General features: G+C 34.7%; 1 protein-coding gene across 4 annotated transcripts in view; it reads right to left on the bottom strand.

Annotated features, from left to right (window-relative positions):
- The window catches only part of EPHA5 (EPH receptor A5), a 325,672-nt gene that overhangs the window by 89,297 nt on the left and 214,422 nt on the right, over positions 1–21,953 (bottom strand). For all 4 annotated transcript variants that reach the window (XM_065877349.1, XM_065877352.1, XM_065877350.1 and 1 more), the window contains exon 7: positions 9,511–9,670. In XM_065877349.1, coding sequence (XP_065733421.1) covers positions 9,511–9,670 — 160 coding nt within the window. The remainder of the gene's footprint in view (positions 1–9,510; positions 9,671–21,953) is intronic.

Raw genomic sequence — 21,953 nt, 5'->3', positions numbered from 1 at the left:
CCCTAGGTCTGAAGTGGGTCCCTTGTAGACAGCATATATATGGGTCTTGTTTTTGTATCCATTCAGCAAACCTGTGTGTTTTGGCTGGAGCATTTAATCCATTCACGTTTAAGGTAATTATCGATATGTATGTTCCTATGACAGTTTTCTTAATTGCTTTGGGTTTGTTTTTGTAGGTCTTTTTCTTCTCTTGTGTTTCCCACTTACAGAAGTTCCTTTAGCATTTGTTGTAGAGCTAGTTTGGTGGTGCTGAGTTTGTCTTAGCTTTTGCTTGTCTGTAAAGCTTTTGATTTCTCCATCAAATCTGAATGAGATCCTTGCTGGGTAGAGTAATCTTGGTTGTAGGTTCTTCCCTTTCATCACTTAAGTACATCATGCCACTCCCTTCTGGCTTGTCAAGTTTCTGCTGAGAAATCAGCTGTTAACCTTATGGGAGTTCCTTGTATGTTATTTGTCATTTTTTCCTTGCTGCTTTCAATAATTTTTATTTGTCTTTAATTTTTTTGTCTTTAATTTTGCCCATTTGATTATTATGTGTCTTGGCACATTTCTTCTTGGGTTTATCCTGTATGGGACTCTCTGCACTTGGTGGGTATTTCCTTTGCCATGTTAGGGAGTTTTTCGATTATAATATCTTCAAATATTTTCTCAGGTCCTTTCTCGTCTCTCTTTTCCTCTGGGACCCCTGTAATGCTAATATTGTTGCATTTAATATTATCCCAGAGGTCTCTTATGCTGTCTTCATTTCTTTTCATTCTTTTTTCTTTATTCTGTTCTGCAGCAGTGAAATCCACCATTCTGTCTTCCAGGTCACTTATCCATTCTTCTGCCTCAGTTATTCTGCTACTGATTCCTTCTAGTGTATTTTTCACTTCAGTTATTGTATTGTTCATCTCTGTTTGTTTGTTTGTTTGTTCTATAATTATTCTAGATCTTTTCTAAACATTTCTTGCTTCTTCTCGATCTCTGCCTCCATTCTTTTTCCAAGGTCCTGGATCATCTTCACTATCATTATTCTGAATTCTTTTTCTGGAAGGTTGCCTATCTCCCCTTCATTTAGTTGTTTTTCTGGAGTTTTATCTTGCTCCTTCATCTGGTACATAGCCCTCTGCCTTTTCATCTTGTCTATCTTCTGTGAATATGGTTTTTGTTCCACAGGCTGCAGGATTGTAGTTCTTCTTGCTTCTGCTGTCTGCCCTCTGGTCAGTTTGAACCATTTTTTAAGTTCCTTGCAGTGATTCATTTGTGAGATATTTCTTTTTTTAATATAAAATTCAGTATTATTTTATAATTGGTTTGTAACTGGAGTATGATTGCTTTACAATGGTGTGTTAGTTTCTGCTTTATAACAAAGGGAATTAGCTTTACATATACATATATCCCCATATCCCCTCCCTCTTGCATCTCCCTCCCACCCTCCTTATCCCACCCCTCTACGTGGTCACAAAACACTGAGCTGATCTCCCTGTGCTATGTGGCTGCTTCCCACTAGCTACGTATTTTACATTTGATAGTGTATATGTGTCCATGCCACTCTCTTCTCATAGGAAATAATTCATCAAGATTTTTTACTATTTATTCCTTTGTTTGCCCTGACAGCATCAATAATATCTCTAACTACATCAGCTAAATTTTAAATATATAGAATTTATGGGATACTATCAATACCTTCATACTTGTTCATTCTTTAGCAGTGGTTAAAAAAAAAAAAGTAAGCCCAGTATGATTCATGATTATCTTTTTGCATTTTGTTAAATTTTTTAATATTTAAAGATATGAACCTCTAGTCATGCATATTGTCTATTTTCCTATATATGTTTGTTAAGAATTAGTTGATTTATAATGTAGTTTTGGAAGAATAGCTGCAGAATGTTTTGGGAATATTTAAAAGTAAATTTTGGAGCAATGAAACATACTACTATTAAAAGGATGTTAATTATGAAAATTAATATTCTTTAGTAAATAATATGTTTCTTTTTGTCAATTATTATATATTTACATCATCCCTGGAAACTTTAAGGTAGTATCTGTTGAGAAATAATATTGTTTTCTCGTATTTTGCTTCCCCAACTCCTGGTTACAAATCCATATTACATAAATATTCTCTAGATATTTGCTACATATTTGAATCATTGATTTAATCATTGAGACTAAAGAGTTTTGTTAGAGACAGATTATAAGGGTTTCTAAGGCCAGGGTGAGAATTTCGGATCTTTCTCACACAGCAAAAAGTATCTGTTAACTTTCTTGATCAGGAGAATGTGATCAAAGTTACAATTTTTGATTTGTAATATGAGTACACAGGAGTTGGGAAACTTAAAACAGTATGGCAGTCAAATAAGCACATGAAACGATGTTGAACATCATTGGCTATTACAGATCTCAAATAAAACCACAATGAGATACAACTACTCCCCTGTCCAAAAGGACAAAATAAAATAGTGACAACACCAAATACTAATAATCATGTGGAGAAACTGATCACTCATACGTTGCTGGTAAGAATGTAAAATGGTACAGCCACTCTGGAAAACATTTTGTTAGTTTCTTACAAAATGAAACATCTAATTACCGTAAGACCCAGGCAATTGTATTCTTGGATAGTTATCCCAGGGAAATAAAAACTTAGGTTGAAACAAAAATATATACCTGAATGTTCATAGCATTTTTATTGATAATAGCAAAAACTGGTATCAGCCCAGATATCTTTCAACAGGGGAATGGTTAAACAAACTATGGTACATACATATCATGGAATATGACTCAACAATGAAAAGAAACAGATTTGATATGCACAACAACTTGGATGAATCTACAGGGAATTATGCTGAGCGAGAAAAAATTCCAAACTTAAAGGTCATGTACTATATGACTCCATTTACAAAACATTTTTAAAATATCAAGATTTTAAAATGGATGTTTAGATTTTAGTGGTAGCCAAAGATTAGTTATGGAGCAGGAGTTGTTAGTGAAGGCAGTAAGTGTAGTTATAAAAGAAATAGAAAATATGAACAGACCAATCACAAGTAATGAAATTGAAACTGTGATTAAAAATCTTCCAACAAACAGAAGTCCAGGACAAGATGGCTTCACAGGTGAGTTCTATCAAACATTCAGAGGAGAGCTAACACCCATCTTTCTCAAACTCTTCCTAAAAATTACAGAGGAAAGAATACTCCAAAACTCATTCTATGAGGCCACCATCACCCTGATACCAAAACCAGACAAAGATACTACAAAAAAAGAAAAATACAGACCAATATCCCTGATGAACATAGATGCAAAAATCCTCAACAAAATGCTAGCAAACAGAATCCAGCAACACATTAAAAGGATCATACACCATGATCAAGTGGGGTTTATCCTCGGGATGCAAGGATTCTTCAATATGCGCAAATCAATCAATGTGATACACCATATTAACAAATTGAAGAATAAAAACCATATGATCATCTCAATAGATGCAGAAAAAGCTTTTGACAAAATTCAACACCCATTTATGATAAAAACTCCCCAGAAAGTGGGCACAGAGGGAACTACCTCAACATAATAAAGGCCATATATGACAAACCCACAACATCGTTATCAATGGTGAAAAACTGAAAGCATTTCCTCTAAGATCAGGAAAAAGACAAGGATGTCCACTCTCGCCACTCTTATTCAACATGGTTTTTTTTTTTTTTTTTTTTATGCGTTACGCGGGCCTCTCACTGTTGTGGCCTCTCCCGTTGCGGAGGACAGGCTCCGGACGCGCAGGCTCAGCGGCCATGGCTCACGGGCCCAGCCGCTCCGCGGCATGTGGGATCTTCCCAGACCGGGGCACGAACCCGCGTCCCCTGCATCGGCAGGCGGACTCTCAACCACTGCGCCACCAGGGAAGCCCTCAACATAGTTTTGAAAGTCCTAGCCATGGAAATCAGAGAAGAGAAAGAAATAAAGGGAATCCAAATTTGAAAAGAAGAAGTATAATAGTCACTGTTTGCAGATGACATGATACTGTACATAGAGAATCTTAAAGATGCCACCAGAAAACTACTAGAGCTAGTCAATGAATTTGGTAAGGTTGCAGGATACAAAATTAATGCACAGAAATCTCTTGCATTCCTATACACTAACAACACAAGATCAGAAAGAGAAATTAAGGAAACAATCCCATTCACCATTTCAACAAAAAGAATAAAATATCTAGGAATAAACCTACCTAAGGAGGTAAAAGACTCAGAAAACTATAAGACACTGATGAAATAAATCAAAGATGACACAAACAGATGGAGAGATATACCATGTTCCTGGATTGGAAGAATCAATATTGTGAAAATGACTATACTACACAAAGCTATACTTCTATCTACAGATTCAATGTAATTCCTCTCCAATCGCCAATGGTATTTTTTACAGAACTAGAACAAAAAATCTTAAAATATGTATAGAGACATAAAAGACCCTGAATAGCCAAAGCAATCTTGAGAAAGAAAAACAGAGCTAGAGGAATCAGGCTCCTTGACTTCAGACTGTACTACAAAGCTACAGTAATCAAGACAATATGGTAGTGGCACAAAAACAGAAATATAGATCAATGGAACAGGATGGAAAGCCCAGAGGTAAAGCCATGCACTTATGGTCAATTAATCTATGACAAAAGAGGCAAGGACATACAATGGAGAAAAGATAGCCTCTTCAATAAGTGGTGCTGGGCAAACTGGACAGCCACATGTAAAAGAATGGAATTACAACACTCCCTAACACCATACACAAAAATAAACTCAAAATGGATTAAAGACCTAAATGTAAGACCAGACACTCTAAAACTCTTAGAGGAAAATATAGGCAGAACACTCTTTGATATAAATCACAGCAAGATCTTTTTTGACCCACATTCTAGAGTAATGGAAATAAAAATAAACAAATGGGACCTAATGAAACTTGAAAGCTTTTGCACAACAAAGGAAACTATAAACAAGACAAAAAGACAGCCCTCAGAATGGGAGAAAATATATGCCAATGAATCAATGGACAAAGGATTAATCTCCAAAATATATAAACAGCTCATGCAGCTCAATATTAAAAAAAACAAACAACCCAATCCAAAAATGGACAGAAGACCTAAACAGACATCTCTCCAAAGAAGACATACAGATGGCCAAGAAGCACATGGAAAGCTGCTCAACATCACTAATTATTAGAGAAATGCAAATCAAAACTACAGTGGGGTATCACCTCACACTCATTAGAATGGGCTTTATTGGAAAATCTAGAAACAACAAATGCTGGAGAGCGTGTGCAGAAAAGGAAACCCTCTTGCATTGTTCGTGAGAATGTAAATTGGTACAGCCACTATGGAGAACATTATGGAGGTTCCTTAAACAACTAAAAATAGAATTACCATATGACCCAGCAATCCCACTACTGGGCATGTACCCAGAGAAAACCATAATTCAAAAAGACACATGCCCCTCAATGTTCTTTGCAGCACTATTTATAATAGCCAAGTCATGGAAGCAATCTAAATGCCCATTGACAGATGAATGGATGAAGAAGATGTGGTACATATATATACAATGGGATATTATTCTGCCATAAAAAGGAATGAAATTGGGTCATGTGTAGAGATTTGGATCTACAGACTGTCATACAGAGTGAAGTAAGTCAGAAAGAGAAAAACAAATGTCGTATATTAACACATATAGGTGGAGTGTAGAAAAATGATACAGATGAACCGGTTTGCAAGGCAGAAATAGCGACACAGATGTAGAGAACAAACGTATGGACACCAAGTTGGTGGACATGGGGGGTGGGGGTGGTGGTGGTCAGATGAATTGGGAGACTGGGATTGACATGTATACACTAATATGTAAAAATAGATAACTAATAAGAACCTCCTGTATAAGAAATACATAAAATAAAATTCAAAAATAAAATAAAATAAAATAAAATAAATGGTTATCCCTTGGGGAAAAAAAAGGGGGGCAACAACAGAGATCCTTCTGAGGTTGATACTATTCGATATCTTGATGGTAAATACACGAACGCTCACAAGTGACCAGATTGTACAGAACTTAATTCATACCTGTCTACCCACATACACACAAAGGAGTATGAGGAAATGTAAGACTGGTGGATTGCATCAATGCCAATATCCTGCTTTTGTTGTTATACTATAGTTTTGTACAATGTTACCATTGGGGATACTGAGCAAAGTGTGCAAGAGCTCTCTGTGTATTGTTGCATGTGAATCTACAATTATCTTGGTAAAATTTTCATTTAAAAAACAGAATAGCATTATTCTAGCCGTTGGGCTATACAGATTTTTGAATCAAATAGGTAAGAATTAGATGAGAGAAAGTATATTGAGGAAAAAAAATCATAAAAGAAACACAAATGTGTTCAGTAAATCTTGGGCAAGTAGAGACTAAGAAAGATTCAGTGATGTTTCCATATTTTCAAGACAATTTATATTAAGGAAAAAAAACTAAGAAAAAGAGCTAGCTACGTTGGCTGGATGGTTTCATTCATGCTAGGTGTATTTGTTGGCATGTTTTTATCATCGTCGTTGGGAATAGGAATAATAAAAGGGGTCAATTTTAAATACATTAATTGTATGCACAACAAAATTAAAGTGGGTTACAGTCAGTTATAAAACATAAACTAAAACCTGACAGAAAAAAAGCTGGAGATTTTCCACCCAAATCCTCATGGTAAATAGTTTTTCTAAAATAAATATTTTGCATTCTTGTTTTTATTATTTGCATTTGGCTTTAGGGCTATATTTTTAACATAGAAGATAATGTAGATGAAAAAGGAAAGCACTTCATAACAATTTTGTAACTGAAGTATAATATAAATTAATAAGTTAAAAAAATTAAGCAAATCAAGAACATATGTCAATATATCATATCATGCAATTATGAACTGAATAATCAATTGGAAAATTCTTTGTAAAGTTTAAGTTCAAAGTAATGACTTTCAGATAATTTTTTGTCCTAATATACCTGAATGATAAGGTAGACTTTCCTTAACAATGGTGACTCATTAAAGCCAGGTTAACTGTCACCCACCAAATGAAAATTGCCAATAGCTTTGACAGCAAAAATGTAAATATGTTTAAGATACCATAACTCTTGACTCTAGTATTTGCAGATTGTGTTTTGGAAATAATATATGTATGTGAAGAATTAAATTATAGTATTAAGTAAATAATTGCCCAATAATATAATTGAAGTGATTTCACAAAATACTGCACAAATAGTTGTCAAATGAATGGTATATAACACAAAATGAAGTGTTATTTTAATAATAATTGTGTATCTTCTTTAACTCTCTATTAGAGTATAATCCTGGAGAAGGGAAGGATTATGCCTTAAAGTTATTTGAGTCACTCACAGTACCTAGCATGAAAAATCTTTTGATGTGTAGGGAGTTAATGACAAATTTAAAAATAATGAACAAAACTATTATCCTAAAATGGTTTTTGACATAAACATTCTAATCTTCAGAAGATTATTCTCTCTTATTCTTAGGAGAGAAGTTTCCACGTGTTACTCATGTATACTTCTCCAGAGTCTAGCAAAGCCAAGCACATAACAGGGGCTCAACACATTCTTCCTGAATTGTATCCAGAAGATTTCTACATGAAGGTCAAAGGGGGTTGGTATGTAACAGATACTTGGTACAAAGAAAAATTCATTCTTAAATTGTTTGCAAATACATGTACACATAAGCAAGTCAAAATAAAATTCCACACTAAAGTTGAGGCAGTACATCCCTAAAATATTTTCATTATCTATTAATAATAACACTAAAATCTGATTTTGTAATAAAAATATTTGTGTGATACTTCTTTCCATCTAGAAGTTATGTAGGAAAATCTTTAAAAGAAAGTTTCAGGTGAGACTTTGTAAAATTATATGGAAAATGACCTTATTATTTCTCTCAATGATCAGATTGATGGGTATTGGCATACCTGGAAACTACTATTTAAAAAAATAAGTAAGGGAAAGAGCATCAAATAGTCTGAAGAAAAACTAGTTGCTGAACATGCCAACATTCTAAAACTAAGTATAATTTTGTAATCTTTTAAAGTGAGATTTTTCATTTGTAAAATTATTCAAGCACTCGAGCATATTGTGAGATATTATTTACTCTATGGCTTTGTTCCCAGAGTTGGTAAAGCACATAAGCATAAATAGAAACAAGCCCTATTAGGATGGCCAGCTTATATAATACATATTTCATTATAAATCCAGATCAGGGTCCAAGGTATGAGAGTGAATAATCCATTGCCAATATTATGGAAATTTTATGACTAATTACATTAATTCATATGAAACTTATTTTAAAAAGCTTTTCTAAATAGCATTAAATGTTTAAATTTCAATATGTCAATTAAACTTCAGACATGGGACTTTCCTTGCATGGAAAGAAAATACTTTATCATTTTTCACCATGGCACCCTAATCTGTATAAAATCAAGTGAAGTCATACTTAGAAAGCTATTTTTAAAGTAATAAAAATTATTTTTTAGATAATTCAGTTAAACATGCTTTAAACAGAAATATATCTTCATTTTCTAAAGAGCTGTATTATATAGGTTTATGAAAATTTTAATTTAATAGCTCTCCTAATCATTACAAAGTAAATCTGATAATTAAGGTCTTGTTTTGTTGGTTTTCAAAGGGAGGAAACATGCATTTTATTTTCTTCATTTAAAAATAAGTAATTCTTACAAAACTTGACTTTAAAAAAGTATATATATGTATTGTATATGTACAAACAAATACATTTACACATACTTGACATTTCATACTACTTCTCTGTGTTATTTTCTTCATAACAAGACATTAATAGTGTCAGTTCTTTCATCTATAAACAAGGCAAGTTATTGCTTTCTCCTAATTCTGCTTTAAATGTGTGCTTTAGTACAAGTAAGTAATCTAAATATTTTGTTTGACATTAAAGAAGAAAAAGTTTCATGCTATTTTTACTATTTTATGAAAAGAAAGGTACAAGAAGGGTTTTCCAGAAATATTTCCAGACCCTCCACTCAGAGATGTTGCCAGAGATTTTGATTTTTTTCAAAACAATCAGACTGGTTCCTTAGAGCACCATTTTCTTGCCAAACTCAATACTAATGAAAGTTCCCTGTGGAATTTTCATAAAAAGACTAAGCCTAGTAGCATTGTTCAATAAAACAAGTAAAAAGTAAATGGCAATAATTCAATAAAGTGTGGCAACAGTGGAAAGAAAGTCTTTAAAAGCAAGGTTTAAAGAGTTCTTAAGGATCTGATGTTTCATCTCCCTGTAGACCAAATGCTATGAGGATCGGGGACCGATGTGTTAACCCGCTAACCTCCCATAATAGCATGACAGATGCTTCCTACCTGAAGGAGTAATGCCTGGGAGAGAGAGAAGAAGATGGAGACTGACAGAATGCCCAGGGAGAGTATTGATCAAATGACTCTTTTCTGGTAACCATTACAGAGATATGAGTTGACAGTAATTAAAATGACTTACACACTGGGATGGTTTCAAACTCAAATCTTCGACTGAAGACACCATAGCCTGCTGCTGTGCGTGCTCGAATTTGGAAGACATATACTGAAGCTGGTTTCAAGCCCTCTGCAGTTATAGTTGTCTCTTTAGATTTGATAATTGTATAGCTGGTTTCTTGGTCCTTGGATTACACATGTATATGCAATAAAAAGAAGTCAAAATATGAATTATTATTGACAGCAAAACACAGAATCAAAGATAAGAAAAAAAATCAGAAACTAACAGATTTCCTATTAGTACAAATATGATACTTTACAAACAAAATCCTACGCATCCTAGCTCTGTTAGTTATATAGAACCTTAAAGTATTTTCTAGAACTCATAGATGTAAGATATGTTCTCCACCCATCTGCCACACTTGCCTTGGGCAGAAACAGATATGTAAACTTTAAAAATAAAATTTCCAGGAGATACCCTATTTTACAGACTCTAATTTATTATTGCTAATTGTGAGCTTGTTTTTCTCATAAATGATTTATTGGAGTGCAACTAACATGCTGCTTGTTTATAGAGGAAGGTGACAATGTCTGCTATACAGCCAGGTAAGACTTATGCCTTTTATCTTCAGTGAATTAGATTTCTTTTTAAATTTTATTTTATATATATTTTATTTTTTTAACATCTTTATTGGAGTATAATTGCTTTACAATGGTGTGTTAGTTTCTGCTGTACAACAAAGTGAATCAGCTATACATAAACTTATATCTCCATATCCCTTCCCTATTGCGTCTCCCTCCCACCCTCCCTATCCCACCCCTCTAGGTGGACACAGAGCACCGAGCTGATCTCCCTGTGCTATGTGGCTGCTTCCCACTAGCTATCTATTTTATATTAGGAAGTGTATATATGTCCATGCCACTCTCTGACTTCGTCCCAGCTTACCCTTCCCCCTCCCCGTGCCCTCAACTCTATTCTCTTCGTCTGTGTCTTTATTCCTGTCTGGCCCCTAGGGTCTTCAGAACTTTTTTTTTTTTTTTAGATTCCATATATTTGTGTTAGCATGAGGTATTTGTTTTTCTGTTTCTGAATTACTTCACTCTGTATGACAGTCTCTAGGTCCAACCACTTCACTACAGATAACTCAGTTTTGTTTCTTGTTATGGCTGAGTAATTTTCCATTGTATGTATGTGCCATATCTTCTTTATCCAGTCATCTGTAGATGGACATTTAGGTTGCTTCCATGTCCTGGCTAGTGTAGATAGCCCTGCAATGAACACTGTGGTACATGACTCTTTTTGAATTATGATTTTCTCAGGGTATATGCCCAGTAGTGGGATTGCTGGGTCGTATGGTAATGTTCTATTTTTAGTTTTTTAAGGAACCTCCATAGTGTTCTCCATAGTGGCTGTATCAATTTACCTTCCGACCAACAGTGCAAGATGATACCCTTTTCTCCACACCCTCTCCAGCATTTATTGTTTGTAGATTTTTTGATGATGGCCATTCTGACTGGTGTGAGGTGATACCTCATTGTAGTTTTGATTTGCATTTCTATGATGATTAGTGATGTTGAGCATACTTTCATGTGTTTGTTGACAATCTGTTTATCTTCTTTGGAGAAATGTCTATTTAGATCTTCTTCCCATTTTTGGAACGGGTTGTTTGTTTTTTTTTTTTTTGATATTGAGCTGAATGTGCTGCGTGTATATTTTGGAAATTAATCTTTTGTCAGTTGCTTCATTTGCAAATATTTTCTCCCATTCTGAGGGTTGTCTTTTCGTCTTTTTATGGTTTCCTTTGCTGTGCAAAAGCTTTTAAGTTTCATTAGGTCCCATTTGTTTATTTTCGTTTTTTTTTCTATTTCTCTAGGAGGTGGGTCAAAAAGGAACTTGCTGTGATTTATGTCATAGAGTGTTCTGCCTATGTTTTCCTCTAAGAATTTTACAGTGTCTCGCCTTACATTTAGGTCTTTAATCCATTTTGAGTTTATTTTGTGTATGGTTTTAGGGAGTGTTCTAATTTCATTCATTTACATGTAGTGTCCAGTTTTCCCAGCACCACTTATTGAAGAGGCTGTCTTTTCTCTATTGTATATTCTTGCCTCCTTTATCAAAGATAAGGTGACCATATGTGTGTGGGTTTATCTCTGGGCTTTCTATCCTGTTCTATTGATCTATATTTCTGTTTTTGTGCCAGTACCATACTGTCTTGATTACTGTAGCTTTGCAGTATAGTCTGAAGTCTGGGAGCTGGATTCCTCCAGCTCTGATTTTCTTCCTGAAGATTGCTTTGGCTATTCGGGATCTTTTGTGTTTCCATACAAATTATGAACTTTTCTGTTCTAGTTCTGTGAAAAATGCCATTGGTAGTTTGCTAGGGATTGCACTGAATCTGTAGATTGCTTTGGGTAGTATAGTCATTTGCACAATGTTGATTCCTCCAGTCCAAGAACCTGGTATATCTCCCCATCTGTTTGTATCATCTTTAATTTCGTTCATCAGTGACTTATAGTTTTCTGCATACAGGTCTTTTGTGTCCTTAGTAGGTTTATTCCTAGGTATTTTATTCTTTTTGTTGCAATGGTAAATGAGAGGGTTTCCTTAATTCCTCTTTCAGATTTTTCTTCATTAGTCTATAGGTATGAAAGAGATTTCTCTGCATTAATTTTGTATCCTGCTAGTTTACCAAATTCATTGATTGGCTCTAGTAGTTTTCTGGTAGCATATTTATGATTCTCTATGTATAGTATCATGGCATCTGCAAACAGTGACAGTTTTACTTCTTTTCTAATTTGGATTCCCTTTATTTCTTTTTCTTCTCTGATTGCTGTGGCTAAAACATCCAAAACTACATTGAATAATAGTTGTGAAAGTGGGCAACCTTGTCTTATTCCTGATCTTAGTGGAAATGGTTTCAGTTTTTCATCACTGAGAATGATGTTGGCTGTGGGTGTGTCATATATGGCCTTTATTATGTTGAGGTAAGTTCCGTCTATGCTTACTTTCTGGAGAGTTTTTATCATAAATGGGTGTTGAATTTGTCAAAAGCTTTTTCTGCATCTATTGAGATGATCATATGGTTTTTCTCCTTCAATTTGTTAATATGGTGTATTACGTTGATTGATTTGCATATATTGAAGAATCCTTGCATTCCTGGAATAAACCCCACTTGGTCATGGTGTACAATCCTTTTAATGTGCTGTTGGATTCTGTTTGCTAGTATATTGTTGAGGATTTTTGCCTCTATGTTCATCAGTGATATTGGTCTGTAGTTTTCTTTTTTTGTGACATCTTTGTCTGGTTTTGGTATCAGGGCGATGGTGACCTCTTAGAATGAGTTTGGGAGTGTTCCTCCCTCTGCTATATTTCGGAGGAGTTTGAGAAGGATAGGTGTTAGCTCTTCTCTAAGTTTTTGATACAATTTGCCTCTGAAGCCATCTGGTCCTGGGCTTCTGTTTATTGGAAGATTTTAAATCACAGGCTTAATTTCAGTGCTTGTGATTGGTCTGTCTATATTGTCTATTTCTTCCTGGTTCAGTCTCGGGAGGTTGTGCTTTTTAAAGAATTTGACCATTTCTTCCAGGTTGTCCATTTTATTGGCATATAGTTGCTTGTAGTAATCTCTCATGATCCTTTGTATTTCTGCACTGTCAGTTGTTACTTCTCCTTTTTCATTTCTAATTCTATTGATTTGAGTATTCTCCCTTCTTTTCTTGATCAGTCTGGCTAGTGGTTTATCATTTTTATCTTCTCAAAGAACCAGCTTTTAGTTTTATTGATCTTAGCTATTGTTTTCTTCATTTCTTTTTCATTTATTTCTGATCTGATCTTTATGATTTCTTTCCTTCTGCTAACTTTGGGGTTTTTCTTCTTCTTTTTTCTCTGATTGCTTTAGGTTTAAGGTTAGGTTGTTTATTTGAGATGGTTCTTGTTCCTTGAGGTAAACTTCCCTCTTAGAACTGCCTTTGCGGCATCCCATAGGTTTTGAATTGTTTTTTCATTGTCATTTGTTTCTAGGTATTTTTTGATTTCCTCTTTGATTTCTTCAGTGATCTCTTGGTTATTTAGTAGTGTATTGTTTAGTCTCCTTGTGTTTGTACACATTTTTTCCTGTAATTGATAGCTGGTCTCACAGCATTTTGGTCAGAAAAGATACTTGATACAATTTCAATTTTCTTAAATTTACCAAAGCTTGATTTGTGACCCAAGATATGATCTATCCTGGAGAATGTTCCATGAGCACTTGAGAAGAAAGTGTATACTGTTGTTTTTGGATGGACTGTCCTATAAATATCAAATAAGTTCATATTGTTTAATGTATCATTTAAAGCTTATGTTTCCTTATTTATTTTCATATTGGATCATCTGTCCACTGGTGAAAGTGGGGTGTTAAAGTCCCCTAGTATTATTGTGTTACTGTTGATTTCCGCTTTTATGGCTATTAGCATTTGCCTTAAGTATTGAGGTGCTCCGAAGTTGGGTCCATAAATATTTACAATTGTTAATGAATTGATTAATTGGATTGATCCATTGATCATTATGTAGGGTCCTTCTTTGTATCTTGTAATGGTCTTTACTTAAAGTCTATTTTGTCTGTTATGAGAATTGCTACTCCAGTTTTCTTTTGATTTCCATTTGCATAAAATATCTTTTTCCATCCCCTCATTTTCAGTCTGTGTGTGTCCCTAGGTCTGAAGTGGGTCTCTTGTAGACAGCATATATATGGGTTTTGTTTTTGTAACCATTCAGCCAGTCCATGTCTTTTGGTTGGAGCATTTAATCTATTTACATTTAAGGTAGTTATCAATAAGTGTGTTGCTATTACCATTTTCTTAATTGTTTTGGGTTTGTTATTGTAGGTCTTTTCCTTCTCTTGTGTTTCCTGCCAACCAAGTTCCTTTAGGATTTGTTGTAAGGCTGGTTTGGTGGTGTTGAATTCTCTTAGCTTTTGCTTGTCTGTAAAGGTTTCAATTTCTCCATCAAATCTGAATGAGATCCTTGCTGGGTACAGTAATCTTGGTTGTAGGTTTTTCTCTTTCATCACTTTTAATATGTCCTGCCAGTATGGGGATTCCCTTGTGTGTTATTTGTTGTTTTACCTTGTTGCTTTTAATATTTTTTCTTTGTATTTAATTTTTGATAGTTTGATTAATATGTGTCTTGGCATGTTTCTCCTTGGATTTATCCTGTATGGGACTCTTTACGCCTCCTGCACTTGACTGACTATTTCTTTTCCCATGTTAGGGAAGTTTTCAACTATAATCTCTTCAAATATTTTCTCAGTCCCTTTCTTTTTCTCTTCTCCTTCTGGGACCTCTATTGTTCAAATGTTGGTGCCTTTAATATTGTCCCAGAGATCTCTGAGGCTGTCTTCAATTCTTTTCATTCTTTTTTCTTTATTCTGCTCTGCAGTAGTTATTTCTACTCTTTTATCTTCCAGGTCACTTATCCATTCTTCTGCATCAGTTATTCTGCTATTGATTCCTTCTAGAGAATTTTTACTTTCATTTATTGTGTTGTTCATCATTGTTTGTTTGCTCTTTAGTTCTAGGGCTTTCTTAAATGTTTCTTTTATTTTCTCCATTCTATTTCCAAGATTTTGGATCATCTTTACTATCATTACTGTGAATTCTTTTTCAGGTAGACTGCCTATTTCCTCTTCATTTGTTTGATCTGGTGGGTTTTTATCTTGCTCCTTCATCTGCTGTGTATTTCTCTGTCTTCTTATTTTGCTTAACTTACTGTGTTTGGGGTCTCCTTTCTGCAAGCTGCAGGTTCGTAGTTCCCCTTGTTTTTGGTGTGTGTCCCCAATGGGTTAGGGTCGTTCAGTGGGTTGTGTAGGCTTCCTGGTGGAGGGGACTTGTATCTTTGTTCTGGTGGATGAGGCTGGATTTTGTCTTTCCAGTGGGCCAGACTGCATCCAGTGGTGTGTTTTGGTGTGCCTGCAACCTTATTATCATTTTAGGCAGCCTCTCTGCTAACCGGTGGGTCTGTGTTCCTGTCTTGCTAGTTTTCTGTCATAGGGTGCCCTGCAGTGTAGTTTGCTGGTCGTTGAGTGGAGCTGGGTTGTAGCATTGAGATGGAGATCTCTGTGAGAGATTTTGCCATTTGATATTATGTGGGGCCAGGAGGTCTCTGTGGACCAATGTCCTGAACTCGACTCTCCCACCTCAGAGGCTCAGGGTTGACACCTGGCTGCAGCACCAAGACTATGATTGTGGAGGTTTGGTGATTCCAAAATCTGATATAGTAGGCCAGCAGGCCAGAGACTCTGGGAAGAGTTTCAGCCCAAATGAAGGCCACTGGCAGAATCCCTTGAATTTGATTTCTAATAATATTTAGGGGTTGGGAGAAGGAATGTGAACTTCACTGGAGAAATTTAATTTTAACTCACTAAGTCGAAACAGTGAGTTTTAAAGAAAAATTTCACATAAGCAAAATATTTTTTTCCTTTTTTAAAACTTCATTTTTTCACTCTCATGTGTTTGGGCTGGGTTAGTAACCCAAATGGAGATGAAGGGGGAAAAGTCACCTAAAAGATAGCTTTGGAAAGTGAAACAGAGAGGAACTATTCCTATTTTGACTGCTAACAAAAGTCTAGACAAACATCTATAACTCCTCATTATCTCTGAAGTTACCACTCTGAATATAAAGTGTTAGATACTTAAAGATTTAATACACATTCCCTGCTTTGAACTTTCTCTTCCCTTATGTTTTGCTGTGTGAATTTTTGGCTAAGCTTGTTTTTTCCTTAAGGTCTTTTCACATGTATTAAATTTCTGATAGATATTATAGGATGAATTAAAGATAGGTTATGGTTAGAGATTTTATTCCCCTTTTTTAAGAATTGGGCTTTACTTCAAATAACTTATTGATGCCTGTAAATCATTATTTTCTAAATATTTCAGGGAATTTTGTCTTTACAAGCAGAAAAAATGTATTGATTTTTAAAAAAGATCCAAGGGAAACAACATGCAAAGGATTTATTTTTCCTAAATGAGAAAAAAAAATTGAAAACAAGAAAATAATATTTACTTCTCAAGTACTCTGGTAGGAATAAGGTTATTATTTAATGTTCATAATGCTATTAAAAAGTAAAACAAATGCAAACCACACTCCTTGTCCCTTGAAGTTTACAGCATGCCATGCTGTGCCTTTAGTGTGAACATTGAAATCACATGCTAAAACACAGCAAACCCATTTTTACTTTATCCTCAGTTTCCTTATCTGTAAAATTGGGATAAAAATTGGTGGCTGGATATTCTCACAGAAATGTTGTAAGAATGAAACAGATAATGCAAATGAAAACACGTATTAAACTGTAACGCACATGTTTTAATTGTCATAATTATTATTTTAATTTTTTCTAATTTGACACATCAAAGTCAACTTCTAACCATATTCTATGCTACCACCAATACAATGTACAATAAACAATGGGTAAATATTCTTCCCTTAAAGCAGTTTACCATTCCTCATTTAATACGTTCAAACATATAAAATTTTCTTAGGGTTATGTATATCCATATTTCTCTATAGATAGATACGGTTTAACTTCTAATCCAAATAGGTTTTTCTGATTCAGTCTACATAAACAATTGATCTTTGTGTTTTTTAACGCTCACGTTAGTTTAAGTGCCTAGTCTCTAAAGTGCTTAGGAAACTTTGTTAGAGTTTTCAAAGAATTTAAAGTAGAAAAATAAATTGTATAAAGTTTTACCTAGTAATGTCAGTCATTTTCTTCACTCAGAAGTATTTATTGATCTTGTCTACTCTATTACCCCTTCTGTTTGCTAGGGGTAGAACACTAAAAAAAGCAGGCAATTTCTTGATGTGTTCCTTTTAAAAGGGGTAAATAGCTTCTGTAAACTATTGTAGTTACTGATAATCTGAGTACACTCAAGTTTATGACTGAATGTGTAAGACTTTCCTAGTAATATTACCCTTTCCAGTTTGGCTGTGATTGAATCAGTAATTTTCAGTAAAAAATGATAAAATATATGTTTGCTACTATTTGCATTTTGTTTAAAGGGAATTTGAGTTCATGAGAAAAATCTAGACAAAACTGAAGTTATGATTCTGGTATATTTGATATAATTAGGATTTTTACATGAAGTATTAACATTTATATGTAAAGTAAGATTTTTTTTTTAATGAAAAATAGCATAGGAATATCAGGGTTAGAATTCCAACCATGTTATTAACTAAGTACATGTGTAAATGTGGGTATGCAACTCAACCTAAGTTTTTTTCTTCTTTAAAATAGGATGAAATTATTTATCAAGACTCTGTGAGGACACAGAGATAGAGATAATATACATAGCACCCAGCACAATCTTCTGAGCATTAGAACTTCTAGGTAAGTTTGATTTTACCCTATAGCATGATGGCAAATTCTTCTACTGAAAAGAAAAAAAATTTTTTTAAAGCTTACATGATTGTAACTCTTAACTATTGAAAAAGTAGAAATTGATAATTTTGTCAAAAATAGAAAAAAAATCATTGCAAGGAAACTGGAATGCTGTTCCTTGAAATAAATGTATAATCTAACATCAGTTGATTATACAAAATTATACAGCATTCCGTCTGATTTATCTGTTAACATTATGTATGTCTCAGTGGTTCCTTATTGCGGGTCTAATGGTACGTTGTCTCTCTGAGTTAGTTGAATACTATATTATTGAAGAGACTTAGCGAATATATCTAAGGAATCAAAACCCATAAATACACATTTTGAATCCTCGAATTATCTTCTAAAATTTGCTTCTGATCCACTCCTTTAAATCATCCTCATAAATTTCTCAATTTCACAAACCTATACACACATCTTCAACACCCACAACCAAATGTTGCCAAGTCCTTGGTCAGGGTAGTGGTTTGCCGCCTTCATGCCCCAGCTGAGCAAATGAGCTACATTCCCCAACTGCTTAGCAAACACTGTTCACAGGCAGCGAGGGGAAGGAGCCAGCTGGCAAACACCCTGCCAAAGGGCAGCTTCCCTTTGCCTCTGTCTTTAATTAAGAGATGGCAATGGGCCCATCACCATGCAGGAGCAGAGAGGCCCAATGACCTCTATTAGAGCAGGGCAATCACAGGCAGAAATGCCAGCTGGCGAATGTGTGAGCCCTGGAAAGCTCTGCCACCTGTGTCTGGCCAAGGGCCATCCAATAAAATGGTGGTATCATTCTGAAGATTCAAAATGAGCTCTGGAAACCTATCAGGACCCCCACCTCAATACATGGTATAAAAGCTCATTATCCTTTTTTTTCCCTTCTTAAAGTGTTAAAAAAAAAACCCAACCTTTTTGTGTATTTTACTGGTGTGCTCAATAATTTTGCTTGGCAAAAAAGTCGGGAATTAGTATCTTCTCTGTAAAATGGAAAACACTGACCAAAAGTTAACTTCCCCAAAATAATATATAAGGGTTGCTGCGTTAAAAGCATATAGGTAGGCAACTTGTTATTCATTTATTGAGAATATGAATAGAAATCTTTTCTCCCCAAATCATTTTTTCTTACTTTCAGTTATGCAGATAATAGAATGTATTAATACAGCTTTAAATATAAAATATTAAGTGTAAAACCAAATCTTACTGAAATAAATATAAACATGAACTATAAAGAAAATATTTCCACAACATGGATAAAATTAATTAGAATCAACATGAATAGAAAAGGACTCTGCCCCACCACTTGTTCAGTAACTCCTTGTTTTAATAGAAGAAGCAGCTTAAAAGAAAAAAAAAAGATAAATCCTTGCTCTTAATGAATATTATGTATATGAGACTCATGCATATGCTGGGAAGTAAGAGTAAAAACAATCGAAGGTTACTCATAAGGGGAAAAAAATCAGGACAATTTCCTTAAAGACAAATAAAAAGGATATGGGAGGGGGAAGGGTAAGCTGTGACAAAGCGAGAGAGAGGCATGGACATAAATACACTACCAAACATAAGGTAGATAGCTAGTGGGGAGCAGCCGCATAGCACAGGGAGATCAGCTCAGTGCTTTGTGACCGCCTGGAGGGGTGGGATAGGGAGAGTGGGAGGGAGGGAGACACAAGAGGGAAGAGATATGGGAACATATGTATATGTATAACTGATTCACTTTGTTATAAAGCAGAAACTAACACACCATTGTAAAGCAATTATACTCCAATAAAGATGTAAAAAAAAAAAAAGAAAAGAAAAACAAACTCATTGGTCCATCTAGTTGCTTCAGGTAAAGAAAAACTATGCAGGAAAACAAGTACTTGTTAAACTTTTAGTCGATCTGCTGTTGAACTTTATTTCATCTAAGATATGTATATTCAAATATATAATTTTCATAGTACAGTTATTTTAAAATGTCATTATGCACCTCAACTTCTTTTAAAATCAATTTTAATTACAATAAAAATCTGGAAACTTAAAATGTTTACAAAAGAATTCATAAAGATATATATATATTTGCTTAGCTTTGCATTAGTATGCAGTAATAAAGCTTACAAAAACTTGAAAAAGGAATGTAAACATTAATTTAACCAATTGTTTTTGGATACAGCATGTGCTTAAATTGTAGACTTCTAGCATTGGCAATTCAGTTTGGACCACTACTCCCAGAGAAACGGGAATCAGTGAGGGTATTAATATTATAACATTTTATTTGGTTTACCCTATTTTTTTTTCGGTAAACACTGTAAATCTTATTGCAACATAGCTTTCTCTCAGAGGTATTTTTTTAGGACACTCTTGGTGAATAATGTATTAAATAATATATATATTTTTGAAATATAAGTATCTTCATTTGTGTTCCATAATAATCCACTAGTTACATGTAATGCCACCAGCAAATCATTCCTAGAGACAACTATTTCAAACATGATAATTGAGCTTTTATTTATCTATTTATAAAATGAATATATGAATATTGTATAGACATCCAAAACCTAAAAAGAATGTAGATAACCTCACTCTCCCCCACATAAACTTGGCTGTTTTGTTCTCTGTTGTATCTTTACACAGGTAATTGTTGAATCAATGATGAACGAAGCAATTAAAAAGTGCTATGAATTGGGACTTCCCTGGTGGCACAGTGGTTAAGAATCTGCCTGCCAATGCAGGGGACCTGGGTTTGAGCCCTGGTCCGGGAAGACCCCACATGCCGTGGAGCAACTAGACCCGTGCACCACAACTACTGAGCCTGCACTCTACAGCCCGTGTGCCACAACTACTGAAGTCCACGTGCCTAGAGCCCATGCTCCACAACAAGAAAAGCCACAACGAGAAGCTTGCACACTGCAACAAAGAGTAGCCCCTGCTTGCAGCAACTACAGAAAGCCTGTGTGCAGCAACGAAGAACCAATGCAGCCAAATAAATAAAATTTATTTAAAAAAAAATCAGTTGCAAGAAAGTTTTTTAACAAATACTATGAATTACTTTAATGTATTTCAATGTTTTATCTATAATCTTTCATCTATGCATATAAATGGAATGTTGAATTTTTAAGTAACTTTCATTAACAGGATATCAGTATTTCTCATGATACTTTTGCATTAGTATAAGTGGGACCATTCATTCCCCCTCTCTTTTCCAATGTTCTACCTTGGACAGTTTCTTAGGTATTGCAGAGTAAGTTTTTGAACTTCCATCCTTTTCATTCTTCCCTAAGAGAGAAGGAGCGATGTCTCTGGGAGTTTGGGAGAAGCAACTGGGTAAGTGTGGCTGAGCCCTTCCTTCCCTTCTCTTTTGGGATCTGCTTCTCTGCATTATGTCAGCAATCTTTTATACTCCTACCTCCATAGGACACATATGTCTGGGCCAGGGTCTCTTATCCACCTCTTAGAGACTAGTTTGGGCACTCATCTATCTTTATCTGGTCTATTAGAACTCAGGTTGTTCTAAGTAGTGTATGCCATTCAGATCTAGTCTGTACAAAAAATCACAGTAAAATAGGGTGGAAGTTGTCACTTCCAACATGGAAGCAACAAGGTGGCTACATATCTAAGCCAAATATTCCAGTCCAGCTTTAGAAATTATAAGTTCATCTTTAGTTTCCACCTGTTTATTCCTTTATCAATAGCTCATTCAGTTGTGGATTCAGCAAAGAGGAAGAGGGATGATTATTGCCTTTAGATTTCAATGGCAAAACATGTGAGAGTGGACCTAGGAGCCAACTCAATGAAGAAGAGGAAATCAAGAAACTATAGAGAATGTGAAGCATACACTTCCAATTTTATGCCCTCAAATTTTTAAAATAAATTTTATGCTACAGTGTTAGATTTTTGTTATATTTTAAAATTATAAGGTACATATACACCTTATCTACCTATACTTCCTTAATAGTATAGGTATTATGCAGGGTTACTGGCCATAAGAATGTGTTTTTCCCTGTGGTACACTGCAGTTACTACTGAAGGTTAACAACTCCAGTGTTTGGGACACTTTGAAAATGTCCTATGACTTCATCTTTTAATGCTGTGAACC

This window comes from Phocoena phocoena, chromosome 5 (genome assembly GCF_963924675.1).
Source record: "Phocoena phocoena chromosome 5, mPhoPho1.1, whole genome shotgun sequence".
Lineage (NCBI taxonomy): Eukaryota > Metazoa > Chordata > Mammalia > Artiodactyla > Phocoenidae > Phocoena > Phocoena phocoena.
This window is presented reverse-complemented; position numbering and strand designations above follow the sequence as displayed.